Source organism: Triticum aestivum, chromosome 6D, assembly GCF_018294505.1.
Source record: "Triticum aestivum cultivar Chinese Spring chromosome 6D, IWGSC CS RefSeq v2.1, whole genome shotgun sequence".
NCBI classification, from domain to species: Eukaryota; Viridiplantae; Streptophyta; class Magnoliopsida; order Poales; family Poaceae; genus Triticum; species Triticum aestivum.
The window spans coordinates 48,264,934-48,290,139 of record NC_057811.1 but is presented as its reverse complement, the minus strand read 5'-3'; the positions used below and the strand labels follow the sequence as shown (position 1 = coordinate 48,290,139).

General features: G+C 44.4%; 1 protein-coding gene across 1 annotated transcript; it reads left to right on the top strand.

Moving 5' to 3' along the window:
* Window positions 1-90: 90 nt before the first annotated feature.
* LOC123143446 (uncharacterized) lies at window positions 91-4,800 on the top strand. Its single transcript, XM_044562375.1, has 10 exons — window positions 91-481; window positions 589-633; window positions 1,315-1,449; window positions 2,309-2,359; window positions 2,790-2,927; window positions 3,010-3,120; window positions 3,664-3,722; window positions 3,813-3,868; window positions 3,947-4,050; window positions 4,158-4,800. Exons 1-10 carry the CDS (start codon window positions 155-157, stop codon window positions 4,488-4,490), a joined length of 1,359 nt encoding a protein of 452 aa, XP_044418310.1. The 5' UTR covers window positions 91-154; the 3' UTR covers window positions 4,491-4,800.
* Window positions 4,801-25,206: the final 20,406 nt, after the last annotated feature.

Genomic DNA, 25,206 nt, shown 5'->3' with positions numbered 1-25,206 from the left:
CCCCACAGGATCTGTGTGTAAAACAGGAACTTCTAATAGACCAAACCGCCCTAAGGCTTTCCAAATAAATAGCCGTGAAACCTTCTCCCATTTTCCATCCCGCACCCTCGCGAGTCAGCGGAATTGCCACGCAGGTCCTCCCGCCGCGACCGCGATGGAAGAGCCATCCGGTTCAGGAGGAGCACAACCGGGCGAGGACGGCCACGGCCAAGAACCGGCCCATGAGCCCTCCTCCTACGCCTCCTCCAATGGCGCCCGGAGCGCCGCTGTGCCGCCGCCTCCCCGCGCGACGCCCCTCCACCTCGAGCAGGCCGGAGGCGGCGCCGACGGGTCGGGCTCCGCCGCGGTGGGTGTCGACCGGAGGGGCAACGGGACGCCGCCGCCCAAGGTCATTCCTTCTCCTCCGTGCTCCGCGACCGCTCGACCCCAAGCTGCTGTCCAGGCGGCCGTCGACAAGGAGAACAGGCGATGGGCACAGCAGGTGATGATTGGCCTCTGCGACGTGCTGCTCTTGTTGTTTCTTGGAGTTATTGGAGTCTCTGTCCCTGGATTGCGTTCCTGAGCGTTTCTTGGTTTCTTCTTGAGCAGCTCAACTCGCTGCGCGCGGAAGGGGCGATGCATAGGAAGGAACAGGTATGGTCTTATTGCTCGCTCGCTTGTGATTTGTTGGCCAATCTTTCTGTTCGGAATGTGGAATTGTGATCCCTGTCTGTTAAAATCTTGGGGTTGGGGATGATTTAGTAGTAGAAACGGAATCAAATTTAGGCAAATGTTGGGGACGGTTTGACGACTAGGCATTTCCTGATTATTACTCGAGTTCTTCTTGCGGCGCGCTATCGAATTTAGAGACAGGCAAGGATCTTGTTGTGATCATTCGCAACTGTTCAAGATTTGGGTGTCAGGCTTGTGCTAATTGATTTTTCTATTAGGTATGATAGCATTTTTTTGCACTTTTGCTGCAAGTGAAAAATGTGGGGATCATGTCTTGGCAATGATTGCTGTCATATTTTGGCAAGAAATCTTGATGCCAAAATGTAATATCAGTTTCCAGTGTAGATGAATGTCGTTATAGGGGAAGTTAAGCTGAATGTTTGCTCGGGATTACTTAACTTGACGCACATTATCTGGATCCTTTTGCCTTTGGTCATCTGTTGCCTGAAAGGCTGAAACAGGCTCTGAAGCCTCAAAACTCAAGTCATATGAATAATTAGCAAGAGTAGAAAGGATTTGGATAACTCAATATTTCAATCTTGTTAGCTCTTTCACCTTTGCTAATCCGAAATTTGTCATCTTGATGCTAATTCTGTGGAGCAGGAGAAACTATCACAAGTAAAGGCTGTGGTAAAGGTGAGACCCAAGCAGGACAAACTTTTTTCGAAAAAGGGCGCCAAGCTGGACAAACTACTGCTAGTAAAGGGGAAATCGGTCCCGAGTCGGCTTAAGAGCAAGGTATGGCCTGAATCTTGTCCACTCTTCTCACTTGTGATTCGTGGGTGGTATGACCATATGAGCATTCTTGCACTTACCTATTTTTTGTGCATAGAAAGTAGAACTGAGATTTTTTGGTTTTCTTGGTTTCTGTTTGTTCATGTTAAATTTAGGACCTGTTAGTGTAATCAAGGCATGAAATCTTGGTTAGAGTGATACGCGGCATCCTAGAATATAGGAGGAATCTTGGGCAAATGTTGGCAGCAGTACCCACGTCCTTGTTGCTCGTGGGTCTTTCCACAATCTGGTATTGTATTTTGAAGCAACTGGCTATCTTGTTGGAACTGTTGTCTGTAAAACGTGGGGAAATCATGAGGTCATGTCCTGATTACTGCAATATTTTGGTAACAGAGCCTGAAGTTGAATGTATGAGCTTCCTTTGTAAACAGATGCCGCTATCAGAGAATCTTTAATCTAGACATTAGTTCAAGACTACATAACTGAGCATAATTCCTGTAAATCATTTGCCATTTACATGCAAAATCGGCAAGCACTTTAGGACTTGGTCGAGAGGTTTCGCCATTTGGTTGATTGGTACCTGGAACTGGTTCAGAAGTCTCGGAATATAATTTCATGTAAATAGTTGCCAAAAATAAAGAAGCTTTGGATGCACACGTTTTGTGGTCTTGCTATACATTATTGTTTTTTTTCCTTTTGACCGGGAAAAGGAAAAAGGACTGGTTGTTTGTTAATTCCGTTCGTTTTTCATTCCCCTATTTCTTCTTTTGAAATACTCGATCTTCTTGTTGATTCTGTACAATTGTAAGACTGGCAGGATGTATGATATTTAACTTCGTTTTCTTCATTTCCTGTCAAATAGATTTTTCGTACAAAAGGAAGGGGAATATGTCCGGAACATGTGAAGCACCAGGTTCATCTCCATTTTGCCTAATGTCATGCACAAAATGAAGTGCAAGAAAAATCAGGATCAAAGCCCTATATCACAAGATACTGTGATTAGTGGTTCCTGTACAATCAACTATTCAGAAGGATTATGTTCTCTTTTATAAATACTAAATTGTATGTTAACTCTTGGTTGTGATAGTCTGATGGGACCTGAATCATACTTTTACTCTTGTTAAGTTTATCACATGCTAATAGATATCTTCTTGTTTTCTTACTGAATAACAACGAATCAGTATCAGTGATGGGATTATATACTAGTGGTTTCAAACATTTCCAAAGAACATGGAAACCCGAAAATTTGAATAAAAAGAAAATTTCCTTCACATTTTTAGATATGTTGTTTCCATGTTTAACTCAGCATAATTTGAATTCTTATATTTGTGTGTTTGTTGCAGACACTTCGCATATCTGAAGTCAGAAGGCACTATAAGCTTACTTCTGACGAGGCAAACCATCTTGATGCTTATTCAGAATGTAGACCGGTGATTGGAGATGGGGAGTGTTTCTACAGGAGCTTCATATTTTCGTACCTTGTAATCGTCCTCCCCTCTTTTCCTTATCATAGGATGTAGGTTTAGTTATTTAACTTTCTTTGTTTTCACGAATGTACAACAGGAGCAAGTTATTGATAGGCAGGACACACATGAGGAACACCGTCTCCTTAGAAGAGTGTCTACAGAACGTGCAAATCTTCAATGGAACTCTGAGTTTTCCCGAAGCAGAAGAGTAAGTTCTCGCCTTCTCCATACTTGGTTCTTTCTTGTATAAACATGCTTGCAAGGGATGATGATTCTATTCAGGTTACATTACACTTCAAACAGCATCTGGCATCTCACTATCTTTGTTTGTCATTTGCAGGAGATGCACAATTGCTTAACAGTAGTGGCATACCGTCACAGTTTTACACAATGTTGGCACAAACTCAAATTTGAAGCTTATTGTGAAGCTAACAACCCGATTGTAACAATGACCTTAAGAGAAATTTACTTGCAAAGGAACAACGGCAATATAACAGGGAAATAACATAATTTTATGCTTGTTTGAGCACTGCAACAATGCACACCTGCTGGTTATTATTGTACAGTCACCTCACCATTCTCGTTCTGTTACTATGCTATAGTATATGCTTAATGACTGAAGCTTCTCAGGGAGTTGTCTTAGCTGTGTTCCTTTATATCTTGCCATTGATCAATATTGTGCATGTATTATTGTAACCTATGGTATGTAATGATTATCAACTGTGAATAATTGAGTTGCTGATTCTTTCAGGCATTTAAGGAGCTGATTGTGAACGTAATGAAATGGAAGAGCACGGAATCAACTAGCAGGTTTTTGATTCTCTTGGTTTTCTGAAATTCCATCAAAGTATTGTAGCTGAATGCATGCCATCTCACTGACATGCTATGTGCCATTTTTAGTCGCCGTAAAGAGAAACTTCTCAAGTTCTTCAGCACATATGATACGACGCAAGACAGTGAGAAAAAAACACCCTTGATGTTACATTTCCTTCTGTTCATCGTAATTCATGTTTCTGACACATTTTATTGGTTAGTTTTTGTTTTCCTCAGATTACTAGTAGCTATCCAGATATGCTCGCACAGGGAGGTGTATGAACCGATTATACAAGGGCCCGGAGGAAATTACAGTCTGGAAGTTGTCAGTATCAGCACCTGCTCCCTTACATTACCTCGTGCTGAATTTCCTGTGCATCCATTGTTGGATACACGACACTCATTTTACCTGACTTGTTGTTGCACAAACAGTGGTGCTTGCAGCACGTCATTCCAGCTCGTGTGTACGCGGACCATGTTATGATGGTGGCTTTGGCCAGAGCGCTTGAGGTCCCCCTCAGAGTGGAATCACTCCAACGAGGATATGCTCCAGATATCTACACTGGTCCTGGAGTTCCCCGTCCGAGCGTGACCCTGCTGTACACGGGTGATCACTACGACATCATCTACCCACGCGCTCCTTCTGCTGAGAGTTCAAGTCACCAGGCTTCCCAGAGAGAACATCCTGGTGATCAGAGTTCAAGTCATCAGGCTTCCCAGAGAAAACATCCTGGTGATCAGAGTTCAAGTCAACGGACTTTCTAGAGAGAACATCCTGCTGATCAGAGTTCAAGTCAACAGATTCCGCCGGATTAAAGTTGAGTTGGGCTGCTGCCGTTGAATGAGAGTGCTGCTGAGTTTAGTGGTAGAGTAGATGCGCCGATGAAGTTGGGGTAGGCATAGCATATACTCCCTCTGTAAACTAATATAAGAGCATTTAGATCACTACTTTAGTATTCTAAACGCTCTTATATTAGTTTACGGAGGGAGTACTAGTTACTTGTGCATTCTTCTTCTGTTGGTGAACGTTCTGTGATCACATTCGAACTTCTTAATTGTGTTTTCAAAATTTGAACATGGGCATGATATTGGTTGATTTTTTTTGGTATGTAATGGAATATTGCTCTTGTTTGGACATGTCTCTTTGGTGGCTTGCCGTTTTGTTTACAGCAATGCTGGGTTAAGTTTGGTTGTTCTGCTGCTGATGGCAATACAAGCCAATAGATCTCACATGCAAAAATTCAACAGATTTTGCTAGGTTAATATTGAGTTGGGGCTGCTGCCTGCATATGAATGAATACAGTAATGAAGCAGAGATACTTGTGCATTCTTTCTTGTGTTGGCAAAGATACATACTGCTGATGCCACTGGATCGATCAGTTGGCATGTATACAGGGATGAATACAACCGTTTAATTAGTTTCCATGATTGGTTTATTTGTGATTCTTTCTATCTCTGCTGGTTACCTTGCTTGTGTCTGAACCTGTATGATTTCCAGGAATGGCTTGGGAGCCTGTTTTGAGTCACAACCTGGTGCTTTTTTCTTATCTTTTGCAGTACTTTCGGTTGGCTTGTAATAACTCGTATGTTGTGCGACTTGTGTTCGCTTTATTAATGTAAAGCAGGGCACGGCTTGTGCCTTTCTCTAAAAAAAACTGGTGCTTTTTTTGAGGATGGCGTTTTGTATCTCGGCCTCCATGGAGGCCAAATTTTTTAAAGATTCAGAATTCGAAAATCTCGGTTTAAAAAAACTGAAAAAAATAGTACGAGTAAATAAGGATGTGAGGCGTATGTGTGTAAAATTTCAGGATGAAATATGTTGAATTGCGACCTGTAAAAAAAGACAAATTCATGGTCTTGGGGGATGAATAGTATCATGTGTTAGAAAGCTCCAGATTTGTCTTTTTTGCATAGCCCTCATTTCAACGTATTTCATCTTAAAAACCTTCATCTATCTCTGTATATTTTCTAGAATTTTTTAAAATGTAAAAATATGAATTTTCATGAATTTTGAATTTTGCATTTGGAGGCCTCCATGGAGCTCGGCCTCCAAAAGCAATTTCTAGCTTTTTTTTGCTTTATATTGCGATGTACTACTAGTAATTACTGTATTCCAATAGTAGAGCGTAGGATTGACATGTCATGCACCTTTTGACTGTTCCAGTCATATGAAGAAGATGAACATTTATACCCTTTCGCTTACATCGTCACAAGTTGCAGAAACCACAATCTTTAGTAGTGTCATCCAGGGAAGGATCCAGCTCTGGAAGAACGTTACAGACATCAACATTCAGACAACGACGTAGGAGAAGAAAGAAAATGGAACAACTGTGTATTGGTACCAGCCATCAACATCTGGAGGCTTCAGAATTGCTAGCTGCAGTCCTGAGATATGGAGTACGTATAATTCATCTTCAGATTGGATTGGATCCAAGTGAAAGGATTCGAGATATCATTTACAGAGTGGGACAGCTTCCTGAAGAGCATACGTTCCAATAAATCATTGCTCATCTTCCTAGTTCTGATCCCCGTTGGAAAAAACTACTGGGATAGAGCAACTTTTTTCTACCATATGACCTTTTCACCAATTAGATAAATTGCATCAAATCGAAGAGCTTACAGGAGCAGAACAGTCGAATACTAACCAAACATTGCTGCTGCTATCAATCAGGGTAAACTGCGAAGTGTAACTCTGTCGAAGGAAAGAAAGCTGATACGTCCATTATCAACTTGACAAAACATCCAAGCTACGCAGGAAGATTAGTCTACAAACCAAGGAAACAAAAAACCTAACACAGCCAAAAGAGAGCCATAACACATGACCAGCCGCAACAGAGGAAAAGACGAGGTCATCCCTCAGCGACGTGACCCACTCCCAGTGCAACAACTGGTGATTTCAACTGCCGAACAAGTGCCGCAGCTTCATACATCAACACACGAACCCCGCCTTGTCTGCGGCTTTGAGTAAACCTGCCCAATACATCATGAAATATTCACAAAACCCTCGACACAAATTGGTAAGATCATTTTTTTTTACCCTGAGACCGTAGAACAATTGTTCTACGGTATTTGTTTTCATTAATTGGTAGGATCATTTTGGTGGAAGGATATTCTGAAATTAATGCCTACTTATAAAAGATTTTTTGTCTACAAACCTGGCAGTGATGATACCCAACAAATCGCAGAGGATTTTGGATGCTCCTTTTTTTTAGCTATCGCTTGCAGTTTTCTGTGATCCCTTCTTATCTGAACCCGAAGAAAATTTTCGTTACAGAAATCTTATGTATTGGCTTAGCTAATTTCAAAATTTTTCAGAGAAATAGCTGAAGATTACGGTTATGTACTTGCAAACACTTATGTACAAATTTTCAGAGTAAAATTTTTCGTCAGAGTAATCTTATGTTCTTGCGTACACTTTAATCATCTTGTACTACTAGCAGAACTCTAGTAGACATTTATGGATTCTTCCAGATAAACTTGTTACTTCTTACAGAACTCTACTACGTACCAAGTTTTGTTCTACTTTACCTTAACTTGATTCTTTTTACAGAGAATTTGTTCACTAGAATCTAATAGTATGTTAAATGAATTCCAACCGGACTGACCATCTTTTATTGGATGTCTTTTCTTTCTATTTATTAAATGAATTCCCCTACAGTGTTGCTCACAGAAGACTCAAATTTGAACAATTATTAGCTAGAAATAAATAAAATACTTTTTCTCTGAATATAATGAGCACACATTAACGAGCTTCAAAATGAAGTAGTTACTTTACTTCATTTATTAATAAAAAAATTGGCCAGTGAAGTCGAAAACCCCCAAAAAAAAAACCGTTTAAAAAGCCGAAAAAGCGTGCTGAAAAATTTAAAAAAAAATCCGGAGGGAGCGTCCAGAGCACGACACGTGACGGACGGCTGAGAGCGCGCCAAGTGATGCTGATCGTTGTGAGGCTCCCGAAGGCGCTCTCGTAGATTCCTTGTGCCTTCGTGAACCCTCGTCAATGTTGGAAATATGCCCTAGAGGCAATAATAAATGGTTATTATTATATTTCTTTGTTCATGGTAATTGTCTATTATTCATGCTATAATTGTATTGTCCGAAAATCGTAATACATGTGTGAATACATAGACCACAACCTGTCCCTAGTAAGCCTCTAGTTGACTAGCTCGTTGATCAACAGATAGTCATGGTTTCCTGACTATGGACATTGGATGTCATTGATAACGGGATCACATCATTAGGAGAATGATGTGATGGACAAGACCCAATCCTAAGCATAGCATAAAAGATCGTGTAGTTTCGTTTGCTAGAGCTTTTCCAATGTCAACTATCTTTTCCTTAGACCGTGAGATCGTGCAACTCCCGGATACCGTAGGAGTGCTTTGGGTGTGCCAAACGTCACAACGTAACTGGGTGACTATAAAGGTGCACTACGGGTATCTCCGAAAGTATCTGTTGGGTTGGCACGGATCGAGACTGGGATTTGTCACTCCGTATGACGGAGAGGTATCTCTGGGCCCACTCGGTAATGCATCATCATAATGAGCTCAATGTGACTAAGGCGTTAGTCACGGGATCATGCATTGCAGTACGAGTAAAGAGACTTGCCGGTAACGAGATTGAACAAGGTATTGGGATACCAACGATCGAATCTCGGGCAAGTAACATACCGATTGACAAAGGGAATTGTATACGGGATTGATTGAATCCTCGACACCGTGGTTCATCCGATGAGATCATCGTGGAACATGTGGGAGCCAACATGGGTATCCAGATCCCGCTGTTGGTTATTGACCGGAGAGGCGTCTCGGTCATGTCTGCATGTCTCCCGAACCCGTAGGGTCTACACACTTAAGGTCCGGTGACGCTAGGGTTGTAGAGATATATGTATGCGGAAACCCGAAAGTTGTTCGGAGTCCCGGATGAGATCCCGGACGTCACGAGAGGTTCCGGAATGGTCCGGAGGTGAAGAATTATATATAGGAAGTCCAGTTTCGGCCACCGGGAAAGTTTCGGGGGTTATCGGTATTGTACCGGGACCACCGGAAGGGTCCCGGGGGTCCACCGGGTGGGGCCACCTGTCCCGGAGGGCCCCGTGGGCTGAAAGTGGAAGGGAACCAGCCCCTAGTGGGCTGGGGCGCCCCCCTTGGGCCTCCCCCCATGCGCCTAGGGTTGGGAACCCTAGGGGGGGGGGGAGTTCCCCCTTGCCTTGGGGGGCAAGGCAACCCCTTCCCCCCCTTGTGGCCGCCGCCCCCCTTGAGATCCCATCTCTTGGGGCTGGCGCACCCCCCCCAGGGGCCTATATAAAGGGGGGGAGGGAGGGCAGCATACAACAGCCTTGGGCGCCTCCCTCCTCCCCTACAATACCTCTCTCTCTCTCGTAGAAGCTCGGCGAAGCCCTGCACGAGACCCGCTACATCCACCACCACGCCGTCGTGCTGCTGGATCTCCATCAACCTCTCCTTTCCCCTTGCTGGATCAAGAAGGAGGAGACGTCGCTGCACCGTACGTGTGTTGAACGCGGAGGTGCCGTCCGTTCGGCACTCGGTCATCGGTGATTTGGATCACGGCGAGTACGACTCCGTCATCCACGTTCATTGGAACGCTTCCACTCGCGATCTACAAGGGTATGTAGATGCACTCCCTTCCCTTCGTTGCTAGTATACTCCATAGATGCATCTTGGTGAACGTAGGAAAATTTTAAATTATGCTACGATTCCCAACAGTGGCATCATGAGCCAGGCCTATGCGTAGTTACTATGCACGAGTAGAACACAAAGCAGTTGTGGGCGTTGAGTTTGCCAATTCTTCTTGCCGCTACTAGTCGTTTCTTGTTTCGGCGGCATTGTAGGATGAAGCGGCCCGGACCGACCTTACACGTACGCTTACGTGAGACTGGTTCCACCGACTGACATGCACAAGTTGCATAAGGTGGCTAGCGGGTGTCTGTCTCTCCTACTTTAGTCGGAACGGATTCGATGAAAAGGGTCCTTATGAAGGGTAAATAGAAATTGGCAAATCACGTTGTGGTCATACGTAGGTAAGAAACGTTCTTGCTAGAAACCTACAAACCACGTAAAAACTTGCAACAACAATTAGAGGACGTCTAACTTGTTTTTGCAGCAAGTGCTATGTGATGTGATATGGCCAGAAGATGTGATGAATGATATATGTGATGTATGAGATTGATCATATTCTTGTAATAGGAATCACGACTTGCATGTCGATGAGTATGACAACTAGCAGGAGCCATAGGAGTTGTCTTTATTATTTTGTATGACCTGCGTGTCATTAAATAAACGCCATGTAAATTACTTTACTTTATTGCTAAACGCGTTAGCCATAGAAGTAGAAGTAATCGTTGGCGTGACGACTTCATGAAGACACAATGATGGAGATCATGATGATGGAGATCATGGTGTCATGCCGGTGACAAAGATGATCATGGTGCCCCGAAGATGGAGATCAAAGGAGCATGATGATATTGGCCATATCATGTCACTATTTGATTGCATGTGATGTTTATCATGTTTTTGCATCTTATTTGCTTAGAACGACGGTAGCAAGTAGGATGATCCCTTATAATAATTTCAAGAAAGTGTTCACCCTAACTGTGCACCGTTGCGAAGGTTCGTTGTTTCGAAGCACCACGTGATGATCGGGTGTGATAGATTCTAACGTTCGAATACAACGGGTGTTGACGAGCCTAGCATGTACAGACATGGCCTCGGAACACACACAATACACTTAGGTTCACTTGACGAGCCTAGCATGTACAGACATGGCCTCGGAACACGGAGGACCGAAAGGTCGAGCATGAGTCGTATAGAAGATACGATCAACATGGAGATGTTCACCGATCTTGACTAGTCCGTCTCACGTGATGATCGGACACGGCCTAGTCGAATTCGGATCATGTTTCACTTAGATGACTAGAGGGATGTCTATCTGAGTGGGAGTTCATTAAATAATTTGATTATATGAACTTAATTATCATGAACTTAGTCTAAATCTTTACACTATGTATTGTAGATCAAATGGCCCACGTTGTCCTCAATTTCAACGCGTTCCTAGAGAAAACCAAGCTGAAAGATGATGGCAGCAACTATACGGACTGGGTCCGGAACCTGAGGATCATCCTCATAGCAGCCAAGAAAGATTATGTCCTAGAAGCACCGCTAGGTGAAGCACCAATCCCTGAGAACCAAGACGTTATGAACGCTTGGCAGCAGCTTGCTGATGATTACTCCCTCGTTCAGTGCGGCATGCTTTACAGCTTAGAACCGGGTCTCCAAAAGCGTTTTGAGAAACATGGAGCATATGAGATGTTTGAGGAGCTGAAACTGGTTTTTCAAGCTCATGCCCGGGTCGAGAGATATGATGTCTCCGACAAGTTCTTTAGCTGTAAAATGGAGGAGAACAGTTCTGTTAGTGAGCACATACTCAGAATGTCTGGGTTGCACAACCGCTTGTCTCAGCTGGGAGTTAATCTCCCGGATGACGCGGTCATTGACAGAATCCTCCAGTCGCTTCCACCAAGCTACAAGAGCTTTGTGATGAACTACAATATGCAGGGGATGGAAAAGACCATTCCCGAGGTATATTCAATGCTGAAATCAGCTGAGGTAGAGATCAGAAAAGAACATCAAGTGTTGATGGTGAATAAAACCACTAAGTTCAAGAAGGGCAAGGGTAAGAAGAACTTCAAGAAGGACGGCAAGGGAGTTGCCGCGCTCGGTAAGCCAGTTACCGGGAAGAAGTCAAAGAATGGACCCAAGCCCGAGACTGAGTGCTTTTATTGCAAGGGAAGTGGTCACTGGAAGCGGAACTGCCCCAAATATTTAGCGGACAAGAAGAAGGCCGGCAACACCCAAGGTATATGTGATATACAAGTAATTGATGTGTACCTTACCAGTACTCGTAGTAGCTCCTGGGTATTTGATACCGGTGCGGTTGCTCATATTTGTAACTCAAAGCAGGAACTACGGAATAAACGGAGACTGGCAAAGGACGAGGTGACGATGCGCGTCGGGAATGGTTCCAAGGTCGATGTGATCGCCGTCGGCACGCTACCTCTGCATCTACCTACGGGATTAGTTTTAAACCTCAATAATTGTTATTTAGTGCCAGCTTTGAGCATGAACATTGTATCTGGATCTCGTTTAATTCGAGATGGCTACTCATTTAAATCCGAGAATAATGGTTGTTCTATTTATTTGAGAGATATGTTTAATGGTCATGCCCCGCTGGTCAATGGTTTATTTTTGATGAATCTCGAACGTGATGTTACACATGTTCATAGTGTGAATACCAAAAGATGTAAAGTTGATAACGATAGTCCCACATACTTGTGGCACTGCCGCCTTGGTCACATTGGTGTCAAGCGCATGAAGAAGCTCCATGCAGATGGACTTTTGGAGTCTCTTGATTACGAATCATTTGACACGTGCGAACCATGCCTCATGGGTAAGATGACCAAGACTGCGTTCTCCGGAACAATGGAGCGAGCAACCAACTTACTGGAAATCATACATACCGATGTGTGCGGTCCGATGAGTGTTGAGGCTCGCGGAGGATATCGTTATGTTCTCACTCTCACTGATGACTTAAGTAGATATGGGTATGTCTACCTAATGAAACACAAGTCTGAAACCTTTGAAAAGTTCAAGGAATTTCAGAGTGAGGTTGAAAATCAACGTGACAGAAAAATAAAATTCTTACGATCAGATCGTGGAGGAGAATATTTAAGTTACGAATTTGGTACACACTTAAGGAAATGTGGAATAGTTTCACAACTCACGCCGCCTGGAACACCTCAGAGAAATGGTGTGTCCGAACGTCGTAATCGCACTCTGTTGGATATGGTGCGATCTATGATGTCTCTTACCGATTTACCGCTCTCATTTTGGGGTTATGCTTTAGAGACTGCCGCATTCACTTTAAATAGGGCACCGTCTAAATCCGTTGAGACGACACCGTATGAATTATGGTTTGGGAAGAAACCTAAGCTGTCGTTTCTAAAAGTTTGGGGATGCGATGCTTATGTCAAGAAACTTCAACCTGAAAAGCTCGAACCCAAGTCGGAAAAATGCGTCTTCATAGGATACCCTAAGGAAACTATTGGGTATACCTTCTACCTCAGATCCGAAGGCAAGATCTTCGTTGCCAAGAACGGGTCCTTTCTAGAGAAGGAGTTTCTCTCGAAAGAATTGAGTGGGAGGAAAGTGGAACTTGATGAGGTGATAGTCACCCCTTCCGAACCGGAAAGTAGCGCAGCGCGGGAAAATGTTCCTGTGGTGCCTACACCGACTGGGGAGGAAGTTATTGATGATGATCATGAAGCTTCAGATCAAGTTACTGAACTTCGTAGGTCCACAAGGACACGTTCCGCACCAGAAAGGTACGGCAACCCTGTCCTGGAAATCATGTTGTTAGACAACGGTGAACCTTCGAACTATGAAGAAGCGATGGCGGGCCCGGATTCCGACAAATGGCTAGAAGCCATGAAATCCGAGATAGAATCCATGTATGAAAACAAAGTATGGACTTTGACTGACTTGCCCGTTGAGCGGCGAGCCATAGAAAACAAATGGATCTTTAAGAAGAAGACGGACGCAGATGGTAATGTGACCATCTAGAAAGCTCGACTTGTCGCTAAGGGTTATCGACAAGTTCAAGGGGTTGACTACGATGAGACTTTCTCACCCGTAGCGAAGCTGAAGTCCGTCCGAATCATGTTAGCAATTGCCGCATACTATGATTATGAGATATGGCAGATGGACGTCAAAACGGCATTCCTTAACGGCTTCCTTAAGGAAGAGTTGTATATGATGCAGCCGGAAGGTTTTGTCGATCCTAAGAATGCTAACAAAGTATGCAAGCTCCAACGCTCAATCTATGGGCTGGTGCAAGCATCTCGGAGTTGGAACATTCGCTTTGATGAGATGATCAAAGCGTTTGGGTTTACACAGACTTATGGAGAAGCCTGTGTTTACAAGAAAGTGAGTGGGAGCTCTGTAGCATTTCTCATATTATATGTGGATGACATACTATTGATGGGAAATGATATAGAATTCTTGGAAAGTATAAAGGCCTATTTGAATAAGTGTTTTTCAATGAAGGACCTTGGAGAAGCTGCTTATATATTAGGCATCAAGATCTATCGGGATAGGTCAAGACGCCTCATTGGTCTTTCACAGAGTACATACCTTGACAAGATATTGAAGAAGTTCAATATGGATCAGTCCAAGAAGGGGTTCTTGCCTGTATTGCAAGGTGTGCAATTGAGCACGGCTCAATGCCCGACCACGGCACAAGATATAGAAGAGATGAGTGTCATCCCCTATGCCTCGGCCATAGGGTCTATTATGTATGCCATGCTGTGTACCAGACCTGATGTAAACCTTGCCGTAAGTTTGGTAGGAAGGTACCAAAGTAATCCCGGCAAGGAACACTGGACAGCGGTCAAGAATATCCTGAAGTACCTGAAGAGGACTAAGGATATGTTTCTCGTTTATGGAGGTGACGAAGAGCTCGTCGTAAAGGGTTACGTCGACGCTAGCTTCGACACAGATCTGGATGACTCGAAGTCACAGACCGGATACGTGTATATATTGAATAGAGGAGCAGTAAGCTGGTGCAGTTGCAAGCAAAGCGTCGTGGCGGGATCTACATGTGAAGCGGAGTACATGGCAGCCTCGGAGGCAGCACAGGAAGCAGTCTGGATAAAGGAGTTCATTACCGACCTAGGGGTGATTCCCAATGCGTCGGGCCCGATGACTCTCTTTTGTGACAACAATGGAGCTATTGCCCTTGCGAAGGAGCCCAGGTTTCACAGGAAGACCAGGCATATCAAGCGTCGCTTCAACTCCATTCGTGAAAGTGTTCAAAATGGAGACATAGATATTTGTAAAGTACACACGGACCTGAATGTAGCAGATCCGTTGACTAAACCTCTCCCTAGGGAAAAACATGATCAACACCAGGACGCAATGGGTGTTCGATTCATCACAATGTAACTAGATTATTGACTCTAGTGCAAGTGGGAGACTGTTGGAAATATGCCCTAGAGGCAATAATAAATGGTTATTATTATATTTCTTTGTTCATGGTAATTGTCTATTATTCATGCTATAATTGTATTGTCCGGAAATCGTAATACATGTGTGAATACATAGACCACAACCTGTCCCTAGTAAGCCTCTAGTTGACTAGCTCGTTGATCAACAGATAGTCATGGTTTCCTGACTATGGACATTGGATGTCATTGATAACGGGATCACATCATTAGGAGAATGATGTGATGGACAAGACCCAATCCTAAGCATAGCATAAAAGATCGTGTAGTTTCGTTTGCTAGAGCTTTTCCAATGTCAACTATCTTTTCCTTAGACCATGAGATCGTGCAACTCCCGGATACCGTAGGAGTGCTTTGGGTGTGCCAAACGTCACAACGTAACTGGGTGACTATAAAGGTGCACTACGGGTATCTCCGAAAGTATCTGTTGGGTTGGCACGGATCGAGACTGGGATTTGTCACTCCGTATGACGGAGAGGTATCTCTGGGCCCACTCGGTAATGCATCATCATAATGAGCTCAATGTGACTAAGGCGTTAGTCACGGGATCATGCATTGCGGTACGAGTAAAGAGACTTGACGGTAACGAGATTGAACAAGGTATTGGGATACCGACGATCGAATCTCGGGCAAGTAACATACCGATTGACAAAGGGAATTGTATACGGGATTGATTGAATCCTCGACACCGTGGTTCATCCGATGAGATCATCGTGGAACATGTGGGAGCCAACATGGGTATCCAGATCCCGCTGTTGGTTATTGACCGGAGAGGCGTCTCGGTCATGTCTGCATGTTTCCCGAACCCGTAGGGTCTACACACTTAAGGTCCGGTGACGCTAGGGTTGTAGAGATATATGTATGCGGAAACCCGAAAGTTGTTCGGAGTCCCGGATGAGATCCCGGACGTCACGAGAGGTTCCGGAATGGTCCGGAGGTGAAGAATTATATATAGGAAGTCCAGTTTCGGCCACCGGGAAAGTTTTGGGGGTTATCAGTATTGTACCGGGACCACCGGAAGGGTCCCGGGGGTCCACCGGGTGGGGCCACCTGTCCCGGAGAGCCCCGTGGGCTGAAAGTGGAAGGGAACCAGCCCCTAGTGGGCTGGGGCGCCCCCCTTGGGCCTCCCCCCATGCGCCTAGGGTTGGGAACCCTAGGGGGGGGGGAAGTTCCCCCTTGCCTTGGGGGGCAAGGCAACCCCTTCCCCCCCTTGTGGCCGCCGCCCCCCTTGAGATCCCATCTCTTGGGGCTGGCGCACCCCCCCAGGGGCCTATATAAAGGGGGGGGGGGAGGGAGGGCAGCATACAACAGCCTTGGGCGCCTCCCTCCTCCCCTGCAATACCTCTCTCTCTCTCTCTCGTAGAAGCTCGGCGAAGCCCTGCACGAGACCCGCTACATCCACCACCACGCCGTCGTGCTGCTGGATCTCCATCAACCTCTCCTTTCCCCTTGCTGGATCAAGAAGGAGGAGACGTCGCTGCACCGTACGTGTGTTGAACGCGGAGGTGCCGTCCGTTCGGCACTCGGTCATCGGTGATTTGGATCACGACGAGTACGACTCCGTCATCCACGTTCATTGGAACGCTTCCGCTCACGATCTACAAGGGTATGTAGATGCACTCCCTTCCCTTCGTTGCTAGTATACTCCATAGATGCATCTTGGTGAACGTAGGAAAATTTTAAATTATGCTACGATTCCCAACAGTCAATTCCCAGGGGCGGAACGGATCTGCACGGCTATGCCCAGGCGGCCAGGCGCTCGGGCTCAGATCATCTCACCGCAAAGCAGCCCCCTCCCATACTGCGAATTGACACCCCCCCCGCGTTCCTCTGAATCAACCAAAATAAAGTACTTGGTGATTTTTAATTGTACAGGATAACTCGAGTCAATTTTATTTTACTGTTAACAGGAAATTAAATATCCAAGATGAAGTGCATGATGTATTTGCAAGCGTATATGACATTAAAATTATACAATGCTATCAAAAATGAGGAACTGAAAGGGCTACTACCTCACGCATTTTATGGTAATAGTATATTACTCCCTCCGTTCCTAACTATAATTCTTTTTAGAGATTCCAATAAGGGACTACATACGGAGCAAAATGAGTGAATCTGCACTCTAAAAAAGACTTATATTTAGAATCAGAGGGAGTATATTTTTATTTCTACAATTTATGAAAAATTAACTTATCCTATGTCCAGTGTCTTGATTTTGAAAACTGAATTTTATCTTTAAGCTTTAGGTCTTTCTACAATTGCTGATGAAGAAACAATGGGCTCAACTGAATCAAATCTTCATAAATTTGGTACCCACTATTGAAATGAGGTACTTTATCGAATTGTTTACATCCTTTTGTCAGTTGTTCTCTCTTGGTAATAATGAAGTTGTTTTTCCCTTCGAATTATGAATATGTGTTGTACTTCTGACAGGCACTTATTGTATAATAGTTTTAGGCGTTTTTTATAGCCGCTTAATTTTAGCCCTAGGCTTTGAGAAATGCTGCCTCTGCCTCTGCGCATGCCTTGCGCACTCTAGATCCTCAGCACGGCCGAGCCCCTCTCCCCCTCTAGAGTTTTTGATTTCCGTTCAAGTGACTCTGGTAAGTGGTGTATATCCTGTTTTTTTAATACTCATGTAGCAAATTGGTTGCCACACCATTGGACTCTCATCAGGTTGTGAGCCATCCATTGTTTTTTTATCAGGCATCTGAATCATAGTTTTAAATAGCGCACTAAGCTTCTTAGCGATGGACCTTTTCTAAATGCTATAGCGTGCTATAGCGAAGCTATAGCGAGCTATTTAAAATGTTTGTTCATTTGTTTGGATCAAAGTCTCTTAGCGCAAGACCTTCTATAAATGCTATAGCGTGCTATAGCGGAGCTATAGCGGGCTATTTAAAACAGTGATCTGGATGCTCCTTCCAAGATCTGCAACACTGCGTGACTACAAAGTGTTTCCCCCTTCTCCGTTTTAGCTACCCGATGACACTGGGTACCTATCGAAGGCATGCATCGCCAGTCCAACATAACATTTCCACACCCGAGGTCATCTGCGAAAGGAGGGACACTTTATGTACAGACCACGTGAAACTGAGGAGCTATGTAATTACGTAATATAGGCTTACAAGGTTTGCTATATTATATGAGATGATCACTTCCTTGATTTGGGAGACCGCAGCTACCACCTCCCCGGCAGGTTTGCGGAAAGGTGTCAACTCTCTCATCATCCTCACGGCATGGAGTACTTGGAAGCATCGGAATGCCGTCCTCTTCGACGGAGCATCTCCATCCCATACCCACTTCACGGCGACCATTCAGCACGAGGCTGTACGCTGGGCCAAGGCTGGCGCAAAAGGACTACATCCAATTTTGCATGTAACTTGAACTTTCTTCTTGAGGCTGAGCAACCTCTCTTTCTACTCACTTGCTCTCTTGGTGCCGCCAGCTAATTGTGTACGGCCGCAAGAATAGCACACACTTGTATATAAACTCTCTCTACCTATCAATGGAATGATACACAATCTTTGCGTATTCGCGAAAAATCACTTCCTTGATTTTCTTCAGAGTTACAGACCTATTATGTTTAGTTTATCCCATGATGTCTCTTTGTTTGTGAAACATGAAATTGCATCCTCGCTAACCATGTATTGTCATATTTCACTAGTAGAAAAATGGCCATTTGTCCCGGTTCGTAAGGGCCATTTGTTCCGGTTGTTGAACCGGGACTAAAGGGTCGTTACTAAAGCCCTAGGCCTTTAGTCCCGGTTCTTACACGAACCGGGACAGATGGGCCTCCACGTGGCCGGTGCGGCGAGCCCAGGCAGGAGGCCCTTTGGTCCCGGTTGGTGGGATCAACCGGGACCAATAGACATCCACGCGTCAGCAGCTCGCAGGAGCTGAGGTTTTTGTTTTTTTAAAGGGGTGGGTTTAGTGGGTTTTGGGGGGTTAATTAATTTAGGTGTTTCATATATTGTGTTAGTTAGCTAATTAATAGAGAGAAGTGTCCTCTCTTATATCCGTGCTTGGTCGACGCTACATACTATACGTATAGAGAGGACTCGACACGCTAGCTAGTAAGCAAAAATGAAGGAAACAGAAGATCGTCATGAACATATGCATACAGAGAGAAGTGATATCGACCTCTCCTTCTCCGAGAGATTGGTCGAACAATAAGTTTTCGTATATCTATCCGACGCTACTGGCTACATATATACAATATAAGATCTCTTACAATATAATCCCCTAATTATATATGAACTCAAGTCCACATGGTATTCTCCATCTTTATCGATCACGTGGTCAAGAAAGAATGCCGCCAATTCCTCTTGAATTACTCGCATGCGATCTAGTGCTAGGAGTTCATCCCGCATCCGAAACATCTAATTTGAAGAAGGGGGTCAGTACATATATATGAATGAATGAAACTCAACACAAATGATGGTAATAAAATAAAATTGTGAATATTATTTCTTACGCACTTCATATTATTTTTTAGTGTAGCCCCGCTCACAGGTCGTGTGGCGGATGGACTCGCAAACGTAGTATCCACAGTAATTATTCCCGGCTTCCTGCCACAACCACTTTACAAGAAATAGAGGTCAATCAAACTGATAAGCAAGCATGCTAAATGGTATTGATGAAACTAGCGCTTGAATCACTAGGAGATGCGCGAAACATGCTAGTAGTACTTACTTTCGGGTGTTTAAATTGCAGCTTCTTCGGCAGTCCCGGAGCTTTGGAGGTGAATTTTTTTCCAAACCCTGCCAGACAAAGAAAACAATTACTTGATATCAGGAAATGAACAAAGTTGCCGATATGGTGCGATAATGATCGACTTAACTTACTTCTCGAGCATTTGAGTCATGTCCGCATACTCCTCGGGATCTTTTCGTCTCGAGTCTAAGACGGTTACTAGTCCCTGCTCAAGCTTAATCTCTAGGAGAATATAGTGGAACCTGCGCACGCATGCATAACTCATCAATTACATTACTATAACCTCGACTAATAAGGGAAACCGAATATGCACAAGAAAGTAACACTCACTCGAAGTTGTAAGGAAAGAGTTTTATAGCTTTGTTTTGATTTAATACCAACGATTGTAGCAAGTTGGCCTCGGTATCTTTTTCCTGAAATTCAACCGTATATGCATCTATGAGATTTGTGTTAATGAACCCAATATCACCGATTTTTCTTTTCTTCAATTCGGCGATCTTCAATCTGCATAATATAGTGAGGATAATTATAAATACATGCAATTAAAGAGCTGACCTATATATAGACTTAATGATAGAAGTAGTACTTACATACAGTAGCAAGTGACCGTTAATTTATCGAGGGCCTTCTGATTGAAAAACTGGAAGAACTCCTCAAATGGAACATTCAACAGATCAATTCCAACGAGGTCCTGCTCCTCTTTAACTCTCAGCGTCAAAATATTCCTCCCCCAGACTCTCTGCAGGTTTTCATGTACCAATCATGGAATCTTCGCATCATCATTGTTAGAGATCTTTCACTTTGACAAGAGGCTTCCCGTACTCGTATCTATGTTCGTCCACCTCCAAGAAATCATAATGTACATCGTTGGGCAGGTAATCTCCAAGATTGGTATAACCGGGCACCATCCTCGGATCATTAGCGACAATATCGCTAGACACCTTGAGCGGGGGAAACGATTGGTTCGCTTGTTCGCCGAGCTGGGCAATTTTTTTCCCAGCTCATCGTTCTGCTAACCTTTGATCACTGATAGTACTTCCCGACCGCTCCGCTTCGATATATGACCTTTCAATAATGCGCTCATAGTTGCCTTTCGGTGGAGACTTTGGTGGTTTCTTCAGGGCATCCACAGTGCGCTTCGCTTTCACCGGATCTATCTTCTCCTCCGGAGGTGGATTTTTCTTTGCTTTCACCCCTTCAAAGAAGTTCGTCACTTCGGCTCGCACGATCTTCGCGTTTTCCTCCAGGGTCCTCTCGTATGGTAACTTCTCTAGAGTCTTCAGAGAAGGACCGAGTCTGTATTGCCTCCCGCCTCTGGCTGTACTGCTAGATGCCGGAGCAGACGGAGCGGCTGCGGCTGTCTTCTTTCCTTGCTTACGAGGCGGAGGAGAAGGACTATGACGCGCCGGAGCAGCCGGAGCGGCGGCGGGTCTCTTCCGCCCTTGCTGACGAGGCGGAGAAGGAGGAGGCTGGCTGCTCGGGCGCGCCGGCGCAGACGGAGAAGGAGGCGGAGTGCCGCCACGCGCCGGAGAAGGAGGCTGAGTGCCGTGATGAAGGAAATATGCCCTAGAGGCAATAATAAAGTTATTATTTATTTCCTTATATCATGATAAATGTTTATTATTCATGCTAGAATTGTATTAATCGGAAACATAATACTTGTGTGAATACATAGACAAACAGATTGTCACTAGTATGCCTCTACTTGACTAGCTCGTTGATCAAAGATGGTTATGTTTCCTAGCCATAGACATGAGTTGTCATTTGATTAACGGGATTACATCATTAGAAGAATGATGTGATTGACTTGACCCATTCCGTTAGCTTAGCACTCGATCGTTTAGTATTCTGCTATTGCTTTCTTCATGACTTATACATGTTCCTATGACTATGAGATTATGCAACTCCCGTTTACCGGAGGAACACTTTGTGTGCTACCAAACGTCACAACGTAACTGGGTGATTATAAAGGTGCTCTACAGGTGTCTCCGAAGGTACTTGTTGGGTTGGCGTATTTCGAGATTAGGATTTGTCACTCCGATTGTCGGAGAGGTATCTCTGGGCCCAATCGGTAATGCACATCACTTAAGCCTTGCAAGCATTGCAACTAATCAGTTAGTTGCGGGATGATGTATTACGGAATGAGTAAAGAGACTTGCCGGTAACGAGATTGAACTAGGTATTGAGATACCGACGATCGAATCTCGGGCAAGTTACATACCGATGACAAAGGGAACAACGTATGTTGTTATGCGGTCTGACCGATAAAGATCTTCGTAGAATATATAGGAGCCAATATGGGCATCCAGGTCCCGCTATTGGTTATTGACCAGAGAGGTGTCTCGGTCATGTCTACATAGTTCTCGAACCCGTAGGGTCCGCACGCTTAACGTTCGTTGACGATATAGTACTATGAGTTATGTATGTTGGTGACCGAATGTTGTTTGGAGTTTTGGATGAGATCACGGATATGACGAGGAACTCCGGAATGGTCCGGAAGTAAAGATTGATATGTGGATAGTAGTGTTTGATCTCCAGAAAGGTTCCGGAATCCATCGGAAGGGGTTCCGGATGTTTCCCGAAATGTTTGGGCACGAGAACACTTTATCTGGGACAAAGGGGAAAGCCCACGAGGTTTTTGGAAAGCGCAAAAGGAAGTTTTGCGGAGGCCAGGGGACTAGACGCCAGGGTCCCTGGCGTCTGGGTCCAGACGCCGGGAACCCTGGCGTCTGGGTCCAGACGCCGGGAACCCTGGCGTCTGGCCCTGGAGTCCGAGAAGGACTCTTGCCTTTTCGGTGAAACCGACTTTGTGGAGGCTTTTACTCCAAGTTTCGACCCCAAGGCTCAACATATAAATAGAGGGGTAGGGCTAGCACCCAAGACACATCAAGAAACACCAAGCCGTGTGCCGGCAACCCCGTCTCCTCTAGTTTATCCTCCGTCATAGTTTTCGTAGTGCTTAGGCGAAGCCCTGCGAAGATTGTTCTTCACCAACACCGTCACCACGCCGTCGTGCTGCCGGAAGTCATCTACTACTTCGTCCCTCTTGCTGGATCGAGAAGGCGAGGACGTCACCGAGCCGAACGTTTGCAGAACTCGGGGGTTCCGTGCTTTCGGTACTTGGATCGGTCGGATCGTGAAGACGTACGACTACATCAACCGCGTTGATATAACGCTTCCGCTTTCGGTCTACGAGGGTACGTGGACACACTCTCCCCTCTCGTTGCTATGCATCACCATGATCCTGTGTGTGCGTAGGAATTTTTTTGAAATTACTACGTTCCCCAACAGTGGTATCAGAGCCAAGTTTTATGCGTAGATGTCATATGCACGAGTAGAACACAAGTGAGTTGTGGGCGATATAAGTCATACTGCTTACCAGCATGTCATACTTTGGTTCGGCGGTATTGTTGGATGAAGCGGCCCGGACCGACATTACGCGTACGCTTACGCGAGACTGGTTCTACCGACGTGCTTTGCACACAGGTGGCTGGCGGGTGTCAGTTTCTCCAACTTTAGTTGAACCGAGTGTGGCTACGCCCGGTCCTTGCGAAGGTTAAAACAGCACCAACTTGACAAACTATCGTTGTGGTTTTGATGCGTAGGTAAGAACGGTTCTTGCTAAGCCCGTAGCAGCCACGTAAAATTTGCAACAACAAAGTAGAGGACGTCTAACTTGTTTTTGCAGGGCATGTTGTGATGTGATATGGTCAAGGCATGATGCTATATTTTATTGTTTGAGATGATCATGTTTTGTAACCGAGTTATCGACAACTGGCAGGAGCCATATGGTTGTCGCTTTATTGTATGCAATGCAATCGCCCTGTAATGCTTTACTTTATCACTAAGCGGTAGCGATAGTCGTAGAAGCATAAGATTGGCGAGACGACAACGATGCTATGATGGAGATCAAGGTGTCGCGCCGGTGACGATGATCATGACGGTGCTTCGGAGATGGAGATCACAAGCACAAGATGATGATGGCCATATCATATCACTTATATTGATTGCATGTGATGTTTATCTTTGTGCATCTTATCTTGCTTTGATTGACGGTAGCATTATAAGATGATATCTCACTAAATTTCAAGATAAAAGTGTTCTCCCTGAGTATGCACCGTTGCCAAAGTTCGTCGTGCCCAGACACCACGTGATGATCGGGTGTGATAAGCTCTACGTCCATCTACAACGGGTGCAAGCCAGTTTTGCACACGCAGAATACTCAGGTTAAACTTGACGAGCCTAGCATATGCAGATATGGCCTCGGAACACTGAGACCGAAAGGTCGAGCGTGAATCATATAGAAGATATGATCAACATATGATGTTCACCATTGAAAACTACTCCATTTCACGTGATGATCGGTTATGGTTTAGTTGATTTGGATCACGTGATCACTTAGATGATTAGAGGGATGTCTATCTAAGTGGGAGTTCTTAAGTAATATGATTAATTGAACTTTAATTTATCATGAACTTAGTCCTGGTAGTATTAGCATATCTATGTTGTAGATCAATAGCTCGCGTTTAGCTCCCCTAATTTATTTTTTGATATGTTCCTAGAGAAAACTAAGTTGAAAAATGTTAGTAGCCATGATGCGGATTGGATCCGTGATCTGAGGATTATCCTCATTGCTGCACAGAAGAATTATGTCCTTGATGCACCGCTAGGTGGCAGACCTATTGCAGGAGCAGATACAGACGTTATGAACGTTTGGCTAGCTCATATGATGACTACTTGATAGTTTAGTGCACCATGCTTTGCAGCTTAGAATCGGGGCTTCAAAGACGTTTTTGAAACGCCATGGAGCATATGAGATGTTCCAAGAGTTGAAATTAGTATTTCAGACTCATGCCCCTGTCGAGAGGTATGAGACTTCTGACAGTACTTTGCCAAAAAGATGGAGGAGAATAGCTCAATCAGTGAGCATGTGCTCAGATTGTCTCGGTACTACAATTGCTTGAATCAAGTGGGAGTTAATCTTCCAGATAAGATAGTAATTGACAAAGTTCTCTAGTCACTATCACCAAGTTACTAGAACTTCGTGATGAACTATAATGTGCAAGGGATGACGAAAAACAATTCCCAAGCTCTTCGCGATGCTAAAATCGGCGAAGGTAGAAATCAAGAAAAACATCAAGTGTTGATGGTTGACAAGACCACTAGTTTAAAGAAAAGGGGCAAAGGGAAGAAGGGGAACTTCAAGAAGAACGGCAAGCAAGTTGCTGCTCGAGTGAAGAAACCCAAGTCTGGACCTAAGCCTGAGACTAGGTGCTTCTACTACAAAGGGACTGGTCACTGGAAGCGGAACTACCCCAAGTAATCGGCGGATAAGAAGGATGGCAAAGTGAACATAGGTATATTTGATATACATGTTATTGATGTGTACTTTACTAGTGTTTATAGCAACCCCTCAGTATTTGATACTAGTTCAGTTGCTAAGAGTAGTAACTCAAAACGAGAGTTGCAGAATGAATAGAAACTAGTTAAGGGCAAGGTGACGATGTGTGTTGGAAGTAGTTCCAAGATTGATATGATCATCATCGCACACTCCCTATACTTTTGGGATTAGTGTTGAACCTAAATAAGTGTTATTTGGTGTTTGCGTTGAGCATGAATATGATTTGATCATGTTTATTGCAATACAATTATTCATTTAAGTTAGAGAATAATTGTTGTTCTATTTAC